General features: G+C 35.0%; 1 protein-coding gene across 3 annotated transcripts in view; it reads left to right on the forward strand.

The window, feature by feature from the left end:
• The window catches only part of LOC124369790, a 160,753-nt gene that overhangs the window by 70,155 nt on the left and 68,247 nt on the right, over nt 1-22,351 (forward strand). For all 3 annotated transcript variants that reach the window (XM_046827891.1, XM_046827890.1, XM_046827892.1), the window contains 2 exons: nt 9,957-10,171; nt 13,955-14,093. In XM_046827891.1, the coding sequence (XP_046683847.1) occupies nt 9,957-10,171; nt 13,955-14,093 (354 nt within the window). The remainder of the gene's footprint in view (nt 1-9,956; nt 10,172-13,954; nt 14,094-22,351) is intronic.

Raw genomic sequence — 22,351 nt, forward strand, 5'->3', positions numbered from 1 at the left:
TAAGTTAAATGGTTAGAATTATTTGTTAAAATGTCACCAATGGCCTCGGAATGACTGTTCAATATAGAAACAAGTTTAGCATTTTCAGCCCTAGTTTCACCTAACAGATTACTAAGTTCACGTTGATTCTTAGTTAGATCAAATATCTGATCTGTCAATATTTTGATGTGATCAAAACATTCACAATTCACGTGAAAGTTTTCAGAAACAGTTTCCGAAATAAGGTTACTCACTGCACTGTTACGTTGCTCCTGTAGTTGTTCACAGTTACTACACACAAAATTCGGCTTTTCGCCTTTTGAGAAGGAGTATTCACTTTTTGATTTTCCACCGCATTCAAAATGGAACCATTTCGCACAGTTTCCCTCTCACTTAATTCCCCCAGAGCTATTTGTAACTCTTTTAGGGCAAGCTCCACAGACTTGATTTTTACTCACCGGCGCCATCTTGCGCAATCGCCAAGATTCAATTCAAGAACAACATGTAATCCATTATTCTTGTTCAAATGTAACATTCTTACTTTGCCATGCTTTAATATTTTTGAAATGCTTAAATTAGTAAGCAGGAATCTTGATCAATTTGAAAAATACAAATTTAATCGTAGATATTACACACACAATTTTAATTTATTTCAATATCCGGCACATAAACTAAAAATATTTGAAACTAGCCCTATTTATCTAGGTTTGAAACTGTATAATAATATTCCAGTCATATAAAAAACTTCCTTATCTAAATTTACTAAAAAATTAAAAGTACTTTGTCAAATAAACATATTATAATGTAAATGGATTCTTAGAAGACAGTGTATGGTAAAAATGAATAATAAACATATTTAAAAAGTTGTAATGGTTTTGTCTTCAATTTAATCAATGTTTTTTATATCAATAATACAAGGGTCTTCCAGAAAGTAAAGAACGATTGCGCATCACGGGCGGCGCAGTTCCCCCACCACCGCGGTAGATAGCTTGTTCGTTAGCCACACCTTCTGCCTCAGTGTGAGCTGAGTAGCGGTACCGTGAGGTCACGTTTGCGTCTCCTGTGAAAGTTTAAAATGGCGGCGTTAATTGAAAATCCCGCCAAGTGTGAACTGCGTAGTGTGATACGGTTTCTGAATGCACAGAATGTTCGACCTATTGAAATTTATAGGCAAATTAAGGCAGTTTACGGTGACAATGCGATGAACGAGTCATCAGTGAGAAAATGGTGCATTCAATTTAAGGAAGGTCGAACTAATGTGCACGACGAGGAACGAAGTGGAAGGCCGTCACTCGTTACTGACGAGTTGGCAGCGAAAGTTGATGGAAAAATTCAACAAAACCGTCGTTTCACTTTGAGTGGTCTAGTGGAATTTTTTCCACAAATTTCAAGGTCGCTTTTGCACGAAATAGTGACTGAACGTCTTGGTTATCAGAAAATGTGTGCTCGTTGGGTGCCTAAGATTCTTACTGATGTCCACAAGACTAAACGGATGGGAGCAGCTCTTGAGTTTTTGACTCAGTATGACGAAGAAGGTGATGCGTTTCTTGACCGCATCGTAACGGGTGACGAAACTTGGGTTTCCTATCGAACCCCGGAAACAAAGCTCCAGTCAATGGAATGGCATCACTCGAATTCACCAACAAAAAACAGGAAAGAAACACCAAATTTGAACACCAGGAAATTGATGGCAACAGTTTTTTGGGACCGAAAAGGCCTAATCCATGTGGAGTTCATGCCGAGAGGCGAAACAATCAACTCAGAGGCCTACATCGAGACCTTGCATCGGCTTCGCCGCGCTATTCAGAACAAACGACGTGGAATGCTGTCGTCGAAAGTGGTGCTGATCCACGACAATGCTCGGCCTCATTGCAGTGCACGAACCAAAGCAGAACTCAATTCTTTCAAATGGCAAATCTTCGGACACCCTCCGTATAGTCCAGATCTGGCTCCGAGTGACTATCACTTGTTTCCAAAGTTGAAAGTGTTTTTAGGCGGAAAAAACTTTTTGGGTGACGAAGACCTCAAAGAAGGAGTAAAAACGTGGCTTCATTCCTTGGCGGCAGAACAGTATAACGTCGGTATAGAAAAATTGGTGCCACGCTACAACAAGTGCCTTGACAGTTCCGGCGATTTTGTAGAAAAATAGAGTAAGTTTATAAGTATTTATAAATAAATTTTCATGCTCTTATCTTTTGTTTTTATTGACTTATAACAAAACGTTCTTTACTTTCTGGAAGACCCTCGTATATGTATCAAAAGTAATGTTTCAGAATAAGATTTAGTTATATAGTTTTAATCATTGACCAGTTGTTTATTACATTATGATAATAGCTTTATTAACAGTTAATAAAAGTAATAGTTAGACTTAACCCATTGTGGTAGTAGTTATATTTTTAATTTATAGTTAGATTAAATTTGTAGTTGTATGTAGGACAGAAGCAGTTACGGTCGAAAAAAGACTGGACATGTTCTGAGTGTAAGAATACGTCTGGAAACAGCAACTCGCAATCAACACCTATGTCGACAACTGCAATAACAAAGGATTTTTTTGCTAGTGAATTGGAAAGTTTTAAAAGAGAAATATTTGAAGAGTTCAAATTGTTTAGAAATGAGATGCTTGAACTCGCTAAATCAACTCAGTTTTTATCAGATAAACTCGATGCATCCAACTCGCTTATGGAAGAGCTTAGAACTCATTTTGTTGAGCTGAAGAAAGAAAATGCAGAACTGCGACTAAAAAATGAAATTCTAAGTCAAGAGGTGTCAGAGGTTCATGAGAAAATGCGTGCCTTGCAACAGTATTCTCGGTGAAACAACCTGGAGATTAGCGGCATTCCTGTAACAGCTAAGGAAGAAGTCAGCGAGGTGGTTAAGGACGTGGGAACAGCACTGGGGGTGGATGTGCAAAATAGCGACATTGCTGCCGCACACCGCGTCCCGTCCTACAAGAAGGGTAGGGAACCCTCACTTATAGTACAGTTCAACAACCGTGCTGTCCGAGACATCTGGATTTCTAAATACAGAACTATAAAGAATCTGTCACCCCAGAAGATCAATAAGGAGTTTCCTGCCCGCAGAGTCTTCATAAATGATCACCTATCCCCAGAGAACAAGCAGTTTCTGACCAGGATCAAGCAGAAGTGTCGGGACATCGGTTACACTTTCGCCTGGAGTCGGGATGGCAAGTTCTTTGTCAGGAAAGGGGAAGGAGACAGGATACAGCGGATCGACTCCTACGCTGACATTGAGAAGCTAAAGTAATGTTACCGGACATTTAAAGTAAGAAAGTACATATATTTGCATAAGAGAAATATAGTACATTATTTTTGTTTACTTATTATGTTATTTATTTATTGAATGTTATATATTTATTGTAATTTAGTTTAGTTATCTATTTATGTTTGTTAGAGTATGTATTGTCTGTTATTGCTTTATATATATTTTAATATGTTGTATAATCTATTTAGTTTAGTTTTTAGATGGCTAATATGGATCCAATCTTAAAGACAAACAATGATTCTATCAATTTAGTCAGGTTTCTTAGTGATCAAAGTTGCCCAATTAATTTCATTCATGCAAATATAAGGAGTTTGCGGAAAAACTTTAACTCATTTCTTTTAGAATTATACTTGATAAATAGTAAAATACATTTCATTACTCTTAGTGAAATTTGTGTTAATAGTGACGAAATTCATTCATACGAAATCCCTGGTTACAATATGTTCTATTTTGCAATGATACATATAGAGCTGGAGGAATTGTTTGCTATGTAACCGAAAATGTAAAGGTTTTGCAACTTGAAATAAATACCAATAGTATAGACTCGGTGTTGGTTAATGTAACATTAAATGATTTATATTTTAATTTATTCTGCATTTACAGACTTCATAATTATTCTGAAAAAAACTTTTTGGATAAATTAAGCAATTTTTACATCAACTAACGCATTATACAATTATAATTGGTGATGTGAATATCAATATTCTTAAGCATAACCAAATTACTCAGAATTACTTAAGCCTTCTTACTAGTCACGGTTTTACACAGTTTATTAATAAACCAGCCCAAATTACAGAAATATCCATAACTTGCATTGACTACATTTTTATAAGGCATAGACTATTGAACATATTTCAAAGTGCAGTTCTGGACACAGGTTTAACAGACCACTGCTTACTAGGTTTGAAAAAGGATCAGTATTGTAAATTAAAAACACCTGAGATTAAAGAGCGCTTTATTGTATATCATGTATTGTTAAATCGCAAATTGCAAAATACAGACTGGAATGGTTGTTATAGTTTGGTAGATGTAAACACTTGTTTTAATATGTTTCATGGTATTTTAACTGAAACTGTTGGTAGTTGTAAGATTAGGGCTAGTGTAAAAACTCAGTTAGACAAAGCTAGTTCTATAAGTCCTTGGATTAATAATAAACTATTAAATAAATTTAAAAGAAGAAAGCAACTTTATAAAATTTACAATAAAAGGCCTTATGATCGTTTGTTTAAAAACTATTTTCAAAAGTTTTGTATTGAATTAGCTAATGAATTAGATAACGCTAAAATCTATATTACGCTAAACAAATTGAAAACTGTAATGGCGATATTGCAAGGCAGTGGAAAGTAATAAACCAGTTAAGTGGTGTGAAAGTAGGTGTTAGTGGAATAGAATTAGATAACGGGCTAACTGTTTCAGACCCACAAACAGTTGCAGAAGAGATAAACAAATACTTTATCTTGGTACATTCCTGTGTTGACCTTCACAACAATGCATTCCCTAATTTAAATTTAGAGCAAAGTTGTGATTCTTTTTTTATCATACCAACCCCCAACGAAATTTTAAATATAATAAATAATGTTAAAACTAAGAAATCCTCTGGTTTTGACAGTTTTAATTCCTTTTTAATAAAAAACATTGCAGAAGATATTTCTCCGGTATTGTCTTACATTATAAATTTAAGTTTTTCGGAAGGAGTTTTTCCTGAAATTTTAAAAAGTAGTGTTGTTGTTCCTATTTTCAAAAAAAGCTTTAGTACAAAATTAGATATTCTAAGACCTCTCAGCTTGTTGTCAGTTTTCTCCAAAATAATCGAAAAACTCATGAAAAATCGGCTCATAAATTATCTTGATAATAAAAATTACTTTAGCAGTAGACAATACGGTTTTATGAAAGGGTAGTCCACCGAGGATGCTCTTGTTGAGGTTACGGACTACATTTACACAAACCTTAATGAAGGATACAAATCCACCGGTTTATTTTTAAAGTTCAAAAAAGCATTTGACTTGGTTAATCACAAAATACTATTACTGAAACTAGATGCACTGGGAGTAAGAGGAATATTCCTCAATTGGTTTAATAGTTTTCTACAGGGCAGAACCCAACAAGTACAAATTAAAAATAGTTTTAGTTCACACCTTTCTGTGAAATCAGGTGTGCCGCAAGGCTCTGTCCTGTCGGCTACTCTTTTTTTGAATTTTATTAATGACCTTTTAGGGTCTAATTTTAATAGCGTCCCTAGCGCATTCGTGGATGATATTGCTCTGTTTTATTCTGAAAAAAATATTTTACCTCTCTGGAGACAAATAACAGAAGATCTAGCAATTTTAAGAATCTGGTGTGATAGTAATAAAATGGAAATAAATGTTAACAAAACTAAATATATAAATTTTGATTTTAGAAGTTTTCATTTCCAATCTGAGTTGAAGTACCACATCCTAAACTGTGCTGAATCTAATTATTGTAACTGTCTAAGTATAGGGAAAGTAGACAGCTTCAAGTATCTTGGAGTATTTTTAGATAAAAAACTAACTTGGGAAAATCATATTAATTATTTATTTAAAATGTTAAAATCATCATTACGAAAATTTTATTTTTTAAAAATATTTGTGGTGAAAAGCTGTTGAGAACACTATATTTTGTACTAGTTGACTCTAGGCTGCAGTATGCGATACAATGCTGTGGAGGAACTTTTAAATATAATTTAACAAAAATACGTGTTATTCAGAACCATTTTTTAAGAATAATTTTACAGAAACAGAAGCGTGAAAGTTCTTTTCCCCTATACTGTCAGCTAAGAATATTACCTTTGCAACATCTTTTTGTGGTTAAGGTGCTAAGGCTCTTCTATTTAAGAAGTGGTAATACAGGCACAATAAATTTAGTATATAGAACTAGAAAACTTCGTACAAAACTTTTTTAGAACGCCTAAAGGGAAGAAATCGTTGTTTAGAAATTCTTTTAAATATGTTGGGCCGAAATACTTTAATCGTTTAGTATTAAGTTGAAAAAATGGTTATTTGAAAATAGTGATATCAGTTTCTTAAACAATACACTTGTATAATTATTTATTGTTTGTCAGGTTATTTATTGGTTTCTCATCGTTATATTTATTTTGTTAAACTGTAGATAGTGTGTGTATTTGTTTATTACCTCATTGTTATATTATTTATTTGTATATGTGTGTTATATTTATTTTTATATTTGCTGCTGTTAAATGTTTAATGTTCTTTTCCTTAATATAGTAACAAGAGAAAGATTTAATGTTTAATAAATCGAAAGTACATTAGTCAAATAAGGCAATTTGTATTGATAAGGTTAAGTAAAGTGATTAGCAGACGGCACGGAGTGAGCAGTCCTCCATTTAAAGTGGAGTTTGGAAGATAGCAAATAAACATTTTTTTCTACAGGGTGCGGCAAAACAAACAGTGCAGTTTTGAAGTGGTATTAAAGAAAATCGGTACGAGTTATGAAAATGTGGTTTATTTTGCTTGAATAAGTACATTAACCCCATTTTTTCTGTTAAGATTTGAAGATCACATCAGAAAGATGGCGTCCTCCAGAAGCAATGCACTGATGTAGGCGATTTCTGAAGTTTTCCACTGCATTTTGGCACATATTTATTGGAATGGCGGTGATTTCCTCTCTAATACGGATCTTGAGTTCTTCCAAGTTGTGAGGACGATGCCGAAAAACCTTGTCCTTGAGATAACTTCACAGGAAAAAATCGCAAATGCTCAAATCAGGTGATCTTGCAGGCCACCGCAGGTCACCCCTCAGAGACACGAGACGCGCAGGAAACATCTGCCGCAATTTCGTCCTTGAAACATGTGCTGTGTGGGCCGTAGCCCCATCTTGTTGGAACCAAATATCCTCAAGATGTTGTTCTTCAACCAACTGATTCAATTCTGGCTCAAAAAAATCTTGCAGCATCGAAACGTAACGCTGAGCGGTCACGGTTGTTGTAAGCCCATCCTCCTCAAAGAAGTAGGGTCCAATAACACCAAATTTGGAAATCGCACACCATACAGTCACTTTCGGGGAATGGAGAGGTCGCTCATTAACTTGTTGTGGGTTTCTGTCCGACCAGTAACGGAAATTCTGTTTATTAACTGAACCCTGACAGGTGGAAATGGGCTTCATCACTACTGAAGAAGGTTGACCTTGGTGGGATACGTTCTAAAATTTCTTGAGCGCAATTCACGTGGTGTTGAAAGTCTGGAGGCATTAACTTCTGAACCATCATAATTTTATAGGGGTGGAAGAATAAATATTTGTGTAAAATCCTCCTAACAGAGCGATCAGACATGTTTAACGCAGTTGCGTGTTTCCGGGCAGAGCGTGTTGGTGATTGTTCAACAGCTGCCCTCACTACTGCGACGTTTTCGGGAGTTCTCGCTGTTTTCGATCTTCCCATACCTTTAGGCCTTTGTGTTGAACCAGTTTCTTCCAACGCACGAACCCAACTTGCAATAACATTGCGATGTGGAACGGGATCATTACGCGGAATGTTAAAGTGCACTCGGAACGCTCTTTGAGTCGTGATGTGAGAACAGCCACTTTCAAAAAACATGCGAACGGCAAAGCCGCGATGCTTTCCGCTCCAAACCATTGCTACGACTGGAAACGGGGTGAGTGACCGAATGCAGTGAGCCCCCTCCCCGGCTCCTACCCCCACCACAGCGGATGTAGAAGCCCATCACAACTGCACTGTTTGTTTTGCTGCACTCTGTATTATTGCGCTGCCACACTACTGGATGAAGTGGCAGTGTATATTCCTAGAACGTAAATTTTTGTAAAACCGTATTTTTGTGGAGGAATAAACTCATTATTTCATATGAGCCTCTGCAGGTCTTGTAGCAGCAATTAATTTAGGTAAAAATGTAAGTGTTTAGTTATACCACATTAACTTTCTTTTTGTTCAATGTACAAACTGACAACATGACAAGTAAGAGCCTCGCAGTGTTATTACTAGGTTGTTGGACTGGACTGATGCTGAAATGTATGTAGCTAATATAAGCTGGTATTTAGTGTACAAACCAAATAAATATACACTTTTATCATATAAATTTATTTCCTTTTTTCGATTTATGTGCCAAAGCAAATATAATTTTAGTTTTTTATTTGCATTACAAGGAGTACAGTACTACTGTAATTTATACAGATCGTGTTTTGTAACAATGTACAAATAAATGTGTCAGCAAGGTTTGTAAGAATATTTTATACTGCTTTAATCCTCCTTTTTGCTTTAATTTCCTCCTTTTTTACCCCAAAAGTTCTCCCTTTGGGAATTTAGTCACCCTGATCATACTCAAATGTATGTAGGTAATGTAGGCTGCAGTTTAGTGTGCAAACCAACAACATGACAAGTAAGAGACTGAAAGTATTATTAATGGTTGTTGGACCGGACTCACACACTCAAATTTGATTGCCTTGCGGTAGTGGCAATGAGTAATTACTAAGTTGTGTGTTGTGATTTACGTATGTAAATTGTGTGTGGAATGAAATGTTATTCATTACTGACGGGGAGGAAATGTTTATTACCCTAATCTCTATTTTAACCCAGAAAGAAAACATAGAAAGAATTGTACTTTTTATACTAGATAGTTTTAGTAATATCTAATTGTGACTTCTCTGGATTGTTATCCTGAATCCTGAATGAACTTTATAATAGTATAATAAAATACTACCTGTTTCCCGCGGCTTTGCATGCTTCTTGTAAGCTTTGCCCGTTGTATGAGCACTTCTGGTTCAAGTGAATTATATATCCAACGCCGCTGTAGAGTTTGCCCCGAACAAGATATTCTGTTAAAAGTGTTTGTTTATAGCCATTATACACGTACATGTATTTGATTATAAAGTGGTCTAACACTCAAGCTTCACCCAGCAGGGATCACTTCTGGCTGGTTTATACCTATCAGTTGAACCCACCACTGGGCACAGCAAAAACCGATGTGCCACTTCAATCTGGGCAACCTTATGGATGTCCAGTAGCGGCACATCACTAACCGCAAATGTTGAGATTCTGGGGTTCATGGGCAATTCGATAGGTCTAGTCTACTGTGGAAGATGACTGTTGGAGTTGGTGGGGTTTGTTCCCTTACCTCAGAGGTTCTTGTTAACCTCAACAAGGGTGTGCCACTCCCTGCCTACTTTGACTGGAGAGGCTGGTTCAGAGCTGGCCTCCCTTTCTTCCGGGATGACTTTGAGATGTAGTGCCCTAATTCTTCCTCATGGATCTCGATAGGAGGTGGCCCCTACTCCCTAACCTTACCCATCCTGAATATCCTATCACTCCACAAGCAGTGCAAAGGTTCTTACAGGACTAAGTGCAATTTATAAGCTTCTTGTCCTAAGAAAAAAAAAAAAAAAAAAAAAAAAAAAACACTGAAGCTTTAAGTTCAACCAGAAATTAACTTTAAAGACAAATATACATCATAACTTAACGCCTTTAAATAGTGTTTGGCTATTAATTGCATTTTATAATGTGCAGGCACTTTAAAAACTTTATCTTTTGCAGCACCACCTGGTGACAAGTCATATCATATCAATGGGTGTAGCATATAAACCTTGTCCATGAAAAATACATATACATACAAGTTTTCATATAACTAGTCAAATAGTTCTTGAGTCTATCAATCTCATATATACAAACATCGTCTTATATAATATATCACCCTATAAAATTTATGTTTCAGAGTGACATTAGTTCAGTGTTTGTACCTGAAAATGTACTGAAACCTAACCAGATAATTGGGTTTGAAGAATTACCCCAACCTAAGAAGGATCGTGCCGCCAATGAACCTTTGTTCGAGATTGAAGTGCGATTAGGTGAAGTTATCTCCCCTTCCATGTTTTTTATCATGCTAGATTCCAAGTACAATGATCTTCAAATCATGATGGATGACTTAGAGTAAGTATAATGAATTTATGTGTGTATATGAATATCAATTCAATCTATTGTAGCTCTGGTTAATTTTTAAAGAATAAATGAATAGTTCATTGTAGTTTAAAACTGAATCAGAATTACTTGTATATTGTAGTGTTACAAGTTATGCCTTTTTTTTAATATTATGAGCTCAATCTAAAGAATTTTAGATTCAGACGGCTAGATATTAAATTATATACTTATGTCCATACTAAGTACATGAAAACATGTTTATGATTCTGTTTACATAAATAATTAAGATTAAACTTATATTGATACAATTACAATGTATGGAAATGTAAAAAGGATTTTAATTTGATTTCATAGGGAATAACAGATGTAGAGGCAAAATAAAAATTGAAAATTTGGAATATTATCAAGTTGTAGTAGGGTATGATATTTTAAGGAAGTAGTAATTCGTGCTGGAGATCAATAAAGATTGGACAAGAGCAAACACGGCACATAAAAAACCGATGTCTAATTTGTTCACATAAATAGTGAATAAGTTTAAGTAAAATAGTTTTAACAGTTAAGCTATGTTTTAAAAATGTCAAAGATCAACATTTATAGTTTATTACAAAGGATAGAATGTTTTTATACAAGGAATAGTGATCACGTTTACATAAACTTTGAAATAATTGTATAAGAAATACCGGTTGTAGCAACTACTGCATGAAGAGTAGGTTCTGTGGACATAGAGTTACAAGAATACTCTGGATTTAAGAGGTTATCAGAGTATGACAAAATTTACCCTGTGACCTTCCCATAGAGCTGCGAACTGTTCCCTGAACAGCTCCAAATGTAGATGAAAGAGGTACCAAACTATAATTCACCATTTTTTATCTGTTAGCAAAAATTATCATGGCTAGATTATTTATTGATGAAAATTATTAAGTTTTTGTTTGTTTATAAAACCGTTCTATAAATAAAACACATAAAATAAACTTACTAAATATGATTAAATAAAAATGCTTTTATTAAAGAAGCAAAGTTAGGGCTGCCAAGTCCTCCCGACCTCATTTCATACACAGTAAATTTACAGTAATTGAACACAAACACAGTAAACTATAGATAATATCATACCTTAAATAAACATTATTGATAGGCCAATTCTAAAAAAACTCAGTACAGATACTAAAATTGTTGTTCAAATATGATACCGATTCCTGTGTTATTTGATACCAAGGGATGAGAATATAGCCTGATTCTATAAAAAATTGTGTTGCTATTTTGATTAGGGATGAGCAGATAACAAAGAATTTTATTTTAATTCCGATACCAATAACAAAATTTGGTCTTGATTCTGAATTTGATACAGATTTCTGTATAAATAATAACTAAATATTATTTATAGCTAAGTACTAAGTAAGGAATTTAGGTAAGATAGGAAAAGCGGACTTATATTTACCAGATTGGAAGGATATTCCTCTTTGAGACACACAACATAGGAAATTTATTATTTAGTTAGAAAACTATAATTATTTGGTTATGTATGTTCACGTTTAACACAAAATACAATGAAAACATGTTTTTTTAACAATCAATGATTTGCATAATGTCTATCAGTTGTCCACATATAGACGTAGCAGACTCATGGTGAGTGAGAAACCTAAATATTATTTATACAACTACGGTAATTTGTAAATTTGTTGTCAATCTACGTTTTTTAACCCTTTTACTGCCGGCCATTTTTTTATCGTACCAGTCAAATTTGCCAAGGGGGAAAATCGCTGTTGTGCATTCATTTACAAAAAATGCTGTATCTTTTTTATTTTTCATTAGATTTGCATGAATTTTTACTTTATTTACTCGTATTTAAATGCTGTTTTTTAAATAATAAAAAGAAATTTTAATTTGAAACAAACTCATTATTTAATTTTAAAAATTATGTAAATAAAAAATAAATAAAAAAATAAAAATTGTGTTTGGCATCTGATAATTTATTTTTAAAATTATACTAAAATTTTGAGCATGATATCATTATAAACTAGAGCAATTGCTTAGAACATATACCAAATTTGAAGGTGCTACCTTGAAACATAGCTGCACTATGAGGATTTTCCCAAAACTGGTAGGCCTCCTCTAGGCCTACCAGTGGAAGTTGAAGGTAAACTTATCTGTGCCACATCCCCCTCACTATCTAATAACTCCTCATTATCTGATGGTAAGATAGTCAGGATCGTCATCAGTGTCATCCACATCACTTTGATTGTCATCAATAGCCTTAACACTAATATCGGCATATGAATCTGACAAATTCTGAAGGAAATCGTCACTCAGTTCGTCTTGCTCTTGTACACCACCATCGATTAGACTGTTAATTATTGTTCCCTCACTCACAGGAGAGTTAGATGTAACTCTTTTACTCATTTTATCCTTGATCAACAAAAGTAACACTTCAAAAAACTTTCGATAACATTGTAAACAACAACAATGAACGAAGATTTCAGTAATCTAACCCGATCATCTGGTTTTGACAGCTGTCTAGGTAGTTCGTCAATTCTAGTCAAAGACGACGAAAATAGAAATCCAAAGTTCTTCAAATGGCTTCTTTCATTATCCTTTCCTCCTAAACAACCAAAATACCGAATATTTCGGCATTTGAACATAACAGTAGCCAGTAACAATAAAAAAAAACAGACGTCCGACATATCGGACGTTGGCGTTTTCGGCAAAAATGCCGACGTCCGATATGTCGGACGTCGGCAGTAAAAGGGTTAATGAAGAATGTATGATAAAACACCTATGTTAACGGTCAGTAATTTGTGTACTGCTGATCTTAGCTTTTGTCTGTTGTTGTGTATAAATAGATACAGGATTCTCGTGGCAATGGAGGATCATAAATATATAAAACAGGAACTGTGAACAATCTATTATTTTAATAAAAACATTATTACTTTGTCTATACATTTTTTCATACAAAAAGTACGAAAATAACTTTTAGTGATCAGTGGTACACATGTATTTGGAGCACAAGGAGAACCGAGATGCATGTTTTAGGATGGGATGATTAGTATTAGCCCTTTGGAGTTGGCTGTGCCATTGTGTGTCCCTCTAGTAATGAGTGACGGGTCAGTGCCTGTCCCAGCATACTAGGGTTGGAGCACGGGACAACTGCAGTCCCGCACTGTAAATTTATTTTAAAACCAATTTTTAAATCAAACCTCTTTACATTAAATATTCAACATTCGCTTTTGCAAGGAATTATATTTTGTAATAAAATTACATTTAACATTATATAAAATGTTTTGTAATGTTTTTTGATTTTGTGTGTAAATTAATTTCCAACAGTAATTATTATTAAAATATAAATTCCAATTATACATACGAAACACATTTATTTATTTGGAAGATTTAAAAATGAATTAATTATCCTATCTGAATTGCAACCTTTATCTTTGCTTATTTTTATTTCTATTATTATAATAATAGGTAATGCTTTAGTATTTGTAGCTTGATGAACAGTTTTTTTAAACTTCTATAGTTTTAAAACTTATAATTTAGTTTCCTGCAAGAAAACATCCACTTAAAACTAAACAAGTAATCAATGAGTTAGATGCATTTAATTGGAATGGTTCATGGAACACAAGATTTGTGCAAAGTCCCTCTGGCCAGCTAGTGCAGCACCAATAGTCACAGGCGGCCCAAATCAAATACTGCCAATGCCACAGTGTTAAAACTAAGATTTTTGCAAATTAAAAGCTGCATGTTGTACAGAAAATGTAGTCTTTTGATAAGTTTGATAAGTTTTATGTTTGTTTGTTTCAGCAAATTCTATAAATTGGAACAAGATCTCTTCAGAATACCTTTATCAGCGATCACGTTAAATCTTATTTGTGCCTGTGAATATGAAGGTAGCTGGCACAGAGCCAAAGTAACAGCGTTCAAATCTAACAACACCATTGAGGTAGGTTGAGGTGCATACTATTTTAAAGGTCCTAATTAATAGAGCATCATGCCACAAATAACACATCAAAAGGTTAATCTTAAACGTAATGGCAGTGCTTGAAAGTTAAAGATTTTCCACTGGTTACTTACGAGACATCCGCCTGAAGTGGTGAAAAGGTACTGATTCCATCAAAAAGTTTTAAAAAGGGTAAACATCTATATACACTATACTTACATTTAAGATTTTTCACTGATTCCTTACGGGGCATCCCCCTGAAGTGATGAAGAGCTACTGACTGCATCACAAAGTTCAATTTTTTTGCCTGTCACTATACACAGTTTTATGTTTGTATGTTTACGAGTATAGACAATACTAGCCAGACTTTTCAGCACCCCTTATATTCTCCTTACCCAGGTCTAGGAGCTTAGTCCAGCCTTTAGCATAAGGACAGAAATACATTTTTTGGGGTTGGTTTGGACCTGTGTTCTTCTCAACATCTTCATTGAATTTGATCTTCATTGAGTTAGATTCCATCAATCTTGATGGAATCTAACTCATTTTCAAACAATTCCATCACTTAATGCCTTTTCATAATCACTGTAATCTGATGATGGATTCTGGCCGCTGTGGCACTCCTTGGATTCAAAAGCTGATAAGATAAGAAATTTTACATTTTGTAGAATCATTGATTGTTTTAAACATTATAAAACTGCTATGGGAAACCCAAAATAAAAGACGTATCAACCATAATGGTCTCACTGAACATCTTATAAAGTAAAGAAACAAATGTGCATGTGTGAAATGTGTGGGAGCGTTGTTATTGTATTACAGAGAAATGGAGCGTACTTTTACGTTGCACCTCATAGTATTTGAATAAACATTCAGTATTATAGATTTTAATGACTTGTATAAGTTTAACTACTTTATACAAAAGACTGATATGTGACTATTATTGTTTGATCTAATCCATCAAAGCCAAAACCCTAAACTATATGCAGCCAATGTCAATGTAATGTCTGGAGTCAATGTGACGGAGCGTGTCTGGGGGGAAGGGAGAGGTTGTGGTCAAAACCGTCCACAGTTGGTTGCTACCAGTGAGGTGGTCTCTTATACAGATAAGTTCAAATTTATGGTATATATGAGGTTTTTTTAAAATTAAAATTAAAGATGCAGAAAAAATATTAGTATTGTTTAAATTTGAAGAAATATTTCGATACAAAATTTTTGAAGTGTAGTAGCAATTTTTTTTTCTCTGTGAATGGCTGAAAGTGGTGACTGACGTGATTATTGCTCTCGTTTATTTGGTTAATTTACCTTGTTTTTGTCATTTATTGGGCCTCTGTGCACGCTTGCACTTGGTTATTGGTTCGGTAAGTTTTCTTTGTCGCTGAATGTTTTGTGTTCCTTCATAAAGCATCTAAATCTTTCCCACATAACTTTGTTTCACTCTCCTGGCTGGCAGTCCACTCGTTGTGTTCATGCAGGCAGCAGTAACAGTCAATGTCATTAACGCAAGTCGGTGACGTCACTCACAATTGCCAACTCCCATAAACAAAATAACACGTACATCTTTTTTTGCCACTGCCTTTTAGATCATCTTCGGCTCTGTCCTGCAGTACTATACTAAAACATTGTGGAATATTTTCTGTCCTCCTGTGAGGACAGTTTTTGATTTTGAGTTTGATCAAACTGGGGTGGATCGAGTTGCTCCAGAGACTGAGGACATCTTGCAAAATTATACGTTTACATTCCTTAAGTTATTTGAACTACAACTGCTTACATAATGGCATATGCTTCGACCGCTTGTATGGTGTGTATGAGATAACTTCTGGATTCTGAAGAGGGTATTGCGTGTGACGGTGGTTGCAAGCGCTGGTTTCACCGAACTTGCATGAATTTAACTAAACTGAGTACACTCGATTCTCTAAGGATTTAAACAAGAAATAGCACTGCGGCAGAGTGGACTGTAAACCGTCAACTGAAGACCCTATAGTTGCTCTAACTTCGAGCGTAAACAAACTGATGGACAAAATTGAAGGCTGGACAGAGAAAATTGAACAAATATGTAGCGTCTCCGATGGAATTGAAGCCATAAAGTCGGATGTAGGTAAAATTAGAGACAACTATCCCAGCTTGAACCAAGAGTCTTAGCAAACGAGTCAATGATTTCATCCCTTGCTGCTGATATAAAATTATTAAAGAATAATAAGCCACTTGATTCGGAAACTGTCATTGCTGAAGTTAATGATCGGAACCAGCGCTCAAAGAATGCTATACTATAATGGTATACCCGAAATGTCTGATATATATCAAAAGTAAAATACAGCATGACAAGGGAATAATGGATGACGTCCTCCAAGTCCTCCCATTGAGTGACCTTCACATTACTAAGATAGTCTGAATTGGTAAAAGGAAGCCCGGAAAACCTCGTCTGATGAAGGTTTCCTTTAGAGACACAAGTGAGGCCATCAGCCTCTTTAAAAATTTTGATTCTCCCATACTTAGCAATCTCTTCCGTGACAGTACTGTTGAAGTGTCCCGCGATCGAACTCTCAAGGAGAGATATCACTTGCAAGAACTTCGTAATTCTCTAGCTGACAGAGAAAGGAATGAGGAGAAAGATTTAACAATAAAGTATCAGAATGGAGTGCCGATGATAGTTAAGAAAACAAAAAACTAGTTTCATCCAACGGGCATACTTTTTTACTATCAAAATGTGAATGGAATGAGAAGCAAACTGAATGAATTCCTCAATTACTATGTGTAACTTTGACGTTGTCATATTAGCGGAGACAAATTTGTCAGTTGACGTTAACGATGCTGAGGTGTTGCCCAAGAACTTCTCAATTTACAGATGTGATAGGTCTTCACTGAGCAGCTCTAAATCTAGTAAGGGTGGAGTAATTGTGGTCATCAGAGATACTATCACCTCAACTCAACTCTACTCTGAAATCTATGAGATTGAGCACCTTCTTATTGAGCTTAAGCCCTGCAAATACATCTCATGGCTCCTAGTAGCTTGTTACATCCCTCCTCAGCAGCCTCCCTCCAAATACAATAGTTTGTTACAGTCAATAGAGGCGCTAATGTCAACGGGGCGAAGATTCGATGAGGTGGTTGTCGTGGGTGATTTCAACCTTCCCGGGATTGATTGGGATGGATTGTCAACTGGTACACATTCCCCAGCGCCAAGAGTGGTACGGTCACTGATGGACTTGTTTCAGCTTTACCAAATCAATCAAATCTATAATAATAATAATAATAATAATAATTTTATTTGTCATGAAAAATGTATTACATCATTGACAAAGTCATAGTATATTGCTTATTGTTAACCAAGTCAATACAATAGTCAATAAAGTCTTACAAGTAAATTAAATAAAATAAAATAAATAAAAAAAATCACAAAAATGACAGTACAAATTGTCAGTAACAGTAACAAACACATTAAAAAATCAATACTTTTGGTGTTGAAGAATTCATCTAGACTGTAAAACGGATTCTCCAACAACCAGGAATATAACTTATTCTTAAAAGATATCAAAGGGATATGAGCAATATTTTTTCTCCAGAAAGTTATAAATTTTCAAAGATACTACAACATGACTGGTGAGGGTTTTGCTTAATCGAAAATGTCCAATTTCAGCATTGTTTCGATTACGCGTGTTGTGGTCATGAATTTTATGTATAAAATTTAACAAATTTGGATTTTTATGGATGTAAACCACCGAGTCATATATATACAAATTTAGAACCGTCTGAAAAACGAAAATTTATGAAATGGGGTTTGCAATGCTCTCTGGTATCACACTTTTTTAGAGCCCTAATTGCCTATTTTTTGTAATACTAGTATTTCGGAAATTCTGGTGCAATTACCATATAGGACTAATCCATATCTAAAAACAGATTGGAAAAAGGCAAAGTATGCGGCTCTTATAGAATTTAGTGGTACAATATCATTCAGTCTACTCAGAAGATAAATGACTCGTGAGAGTCTTTTATTTAGATAATCAATATGTGGTTGCCCATGTCAAATTTCTAATCAAGGTTGATACCCAAGAATTTAACTGAGTCTGAATAGCTTTCGTCCAATGGACCCAGCAATATGGCCTAAGAGTAAACAACATTTTTGTTGTTTTGTCTTTATTTAGCAAAAACCCATTAGCATGAAACCAGTTTGATGCATTTTTTAATGTATCATTTGCCCAACAGCTCCTGATCATGTACACTTTGACTGACATTAAAAAGTGTAGTATCATCTGCATATAATAATTGGTTTTCGAGTTAAGAGATAATGGTAAATCATTTATATAGATTAAAAAGAGTGGGGGACCTAGGACGGAGCCCTGTGGAAACTCCCCACTCCACGAGGGCTTCTTTAGACCACTTACCATTATTAAAGACCAGTTGCTTTGCGATTGTTAATATATGATTCAAAAAAAATTTAGATTAGGCCCAGAAAATCCGTAATGTTTTTAGTTTAGATATAAGAATTTTACTATCAACACAATCAAAGGCCCTGCTCAAGTCACAAAAAGTAGCCCCGAGCAAAGCCCTTGCTCTCGAAAGCTGAGTGAATTTGTCTAACTAATTGATCTAGAGCATTAAAAGTTGATTTATCCTTTCTAAACCCAAATTGTGAAGGTTCCAGAAGGTTATTACTTTCCCAGAAAGTAGTAATTTGCTTACAAACCAATGATTCAATTAGCTTACCCAATACAGGAATTACAGAAATTGGGCGGTAGCTTTGAGGTTGGTCCTTAGGACCCCTTTTAAAAATTGGACATACTCGTGAAAATCTTGAGTTGCTCAGGGAAAATACCGTCATGAAGCAGATGATTAATAGACACTGCCAGAGGTTCAGCCACACTACCAATAATACTTTTTAACAAATTGTTAGACATACTATATATGTCTTGACTATCAGAATTGCTCATTCCCCCTGACAGCATCCAAAACATCATTTGAAGTAACAATTTTCCATTTAAAATGTACTAAGCTATCATTAGAGATTGATTCCATAAGTTCAACAAATGTAAAACTGGAATTAACAACCTTATTTTTAATTTCTTTTACAGATTCGAGAAAAAAATCATTAAACACATCAGGCTCAATATTACAAATATTTTGTTTGCTGTTTGCTGTATTATATTTAATTACATCCCAGGCAGCTTTACATTTATTTTTTACTATTTTGAATGTACTCAACATTTTTAGCATGTTTTGCCTCATTTATAGAACACCTGTATTTACACTTCAACTCATAAAAACCCATATTTAGATGTATATTATCCCTGTTACATTTTCTTAATCTGTCCAAGAACAGTAGCCTTTCCTTCATGATAGCTAATTCAGTTGTATACCAATCCTGTTTGTATTTGTTTTTATGCTCTGTTCTTTTTCTATTTACCCTTTTAACAACTTTGTAATGATTAATACTATTCAGTATAACATCAAAAATTTTAGTAAATAGTGTTGCAGAACTTTTGCTTAGTATATTCACTTAACAAGGACGGCCAATCATAAGACTCCAGAAGTAAAGAGAGAGGTTTAATATTCTTTTTAGGTAGTACCATGCTTTGAATACTATTTATATGTTGAGAGGTACCCCTTGAGTCAACAAATCCGTCTTTTTGACATGCATTAACAAGTATCCCATCATGATCTGAGTAAAGGAAACGATAAGGTAGTTACAGAGGAGACATATAAATTGTGATTAAAGATAAAAACATTATCTAGGCAATTTTTACCCCTGGTTGCATTTTTATTCAAGGGGAAAAAGTTGAACTGTCTTAAAATGTTTAAAAATTCATTTGCAGTTTTGGTATGTTTTGTAATATCAAACTTACTATTAAAATCACCCCCAATTATAATAGTGTTAAAATTTCCAATTCATAATAAAATTTAAAAATTTCTCCATTACTAGCAAAAATTCCTGTGGATTGCCATTGGGAGAGTGATATACTGAAACTACAACAGTTTTACAATCATCAAGTATTGCAGCTGCTGCCTCAAAATTTAGTTCGTCACAAAACCTTGTTACATCACATTCCCTAGGCTTTAGTCTATCACTAACAAATATACAGGTTCCTCCTCTTATTTGTTTTGATCTACAAAAATCCGCAGCACAAGAAAAACCCAATGGGATAAGAACTAATAATTTCATCTTTTGACATCCAGTGTTCTGTTAAGCAAACCACTGAAATATTTAAATCAAGCAAGAAACTCTCCAAAACAGAAACCTTATTCTTTAAACCTTGAATATTTAGAAGATTATATTAAGGCTGATTGATTTTTTGTATTGTGCATGGCAGTGCTGTAGCATACAGGTAGGCTAAATACATTGTCCTGATCTATCAGGTGACAGAGATAAATTAATTTGACTTATATTAGTACTATTACAGTTGTGTTTAAAATATCTTGAACGACACCCTTACCGATCTCAACAAGCACAGCACTAGACACTTTAGAACCTATATTTCAACCGCACTACAATTTTCACTTTCATTTTGAAATGCTGAATGTGTGAAAGGCGGCTGAGCTGCAGAGTGGGTCATGGTCAAAGGTGTTGCTCTCGGTACGGAGTCTTCAACACGGTGTCTGCTGACTTCTGTAGTTGATGGTATTGCAGAGAGATTGACTGTTTTAACTTTTTGATAAACTCAAGATGAGACATAACCGTTTTGTAATTCTCCAGATCCTTCATCAAAAGATACAACAGCTATAACAGCAGAGACGTCATATTGGACCTTATTCTGAGTTATAATAAAGATATCACTGTATCACTGGAGAGTGATAATCTTTTGCCAGTTGAAGAGAGACACCACCCACCCTTATCCTTTGTGATCCACTACCGACATACCAACCAATCTCATTTACTCAAAAGATACATATATGATCTGAAAAGGTGTAACCTTATGAATGTTCACCGCTCGTTGTTAACTACTGCAATACTGTCCAACTCAGACCTTAACAAGGCAACAAATTCCTTTATCTCTACAATTTCCAACATAGTGAAGGCTAACTCGCCAGTAAGAAGAATTGGCTACTATCAGTTTCCTAAATGGTTTTCACCTTTTTTAAAAAACTTAATAATAATAAAAAAATGTTTACATAAAAAATACAAGCTCTTTCCGTCAGCATCTAATTATTCCAGATTTGCTAACATAAGAGCAAGGTGTAGAGTTTTAGCTGCCTGGAATTATCGCCAGCATATACAAAGGGTTGAAGCTGGTATTCCCAACAATTTCCGTTTTTTTTGGAGTCATGTCAATTCCACAAGAAAATCTTCATCTGTGCCCTCTCAGATTATTCACAATGGAGTCGTTGCTGAGGAGCCTCTTGCGATGTGTGAAGCATTCAAGGACTTCTTCTCCTCGGTTTTCACGAAGCCCACGGGGGTCTTTGTTCCAAGTGGATATGACCATCTCGGCGATGGAGTTGCTTATGAGTTCACCCCTGAAGAAGTATTGGAGAAACTTAGAAACCTTGATGACAAAAAGGGCTGGGGCCCTGGTGGGATTCCACCAGGTGTACTTAAATGCAGCAGAAGCATCTTGGCTACTCCAGTTTGCCACATATTTAATACTTCACTTGCGATGGGAATTTTTCCTGAGGTGTTCAAAACAGCCTACGTGGTCCCCATTCTTAAATCAGGACCTACTGATATCACCTCTAACTACAGGCCCATTTCTATCCTCTCAGCTTTATCCAAAGTTTTTGAGGATCTATTTCTTGATCGAATAAGATTTAGGATTGCTCAGTTAACCTGTCCTCAGCATCAAGGTTTTTCACCAGGAAGGTAAACTTTATCAAACTTAATGTTACTTCAGACTCAGGTGCATAGTGCATTTGCTAACAGTAAACAGCTAGATACAATATATTTAGACTTTTCCAAGGCCTTTGACACTGTTGACCATGCCTTGTTACTAAAAAACAATCTCTGCACTTGGTTTCGATAACATTTCAATTCGTTGGCTGTTGAGTTACCTTTCCGAGCGCAAGCTTGCATTGAAGTTTGCTGGCTCAATATCCTCTGAGTTTATCTCACTTTCTGGTGTTCCCCAGGGCTGTATCATTGGACCTTATCTCTTAGCACTCTTCATAAACGATCTTCCTCTGAATATCAACAGTGACTGCCTAATGTTTGCGGATGATGTCAAGTTATTCTCACAAATTACTCATGTTGCGGACTGTGAATCACTTCAAAATAGTCTTCATAGCGTATATGAATGGTGCTTAACAAACAAAATGTCACTAAACGCCAAGAAATGTCA

The sequence above is a fragment of the Homalodisca vitripennis genome, chromosome X (genome assembly GCF_021130785.1).
Source record: "Homalodisca vitripennis isolate AUS2020 chromosome X, UT_GWSS_2.1, whole genome shotgun sequence".
NCBI classification, from domain to species: Eukaryota; Metazoa; Arthropoda; class Insecta; order Hemiptera; family Cicadellidae; genus Homalodisca; species Homalodisca vitripennis.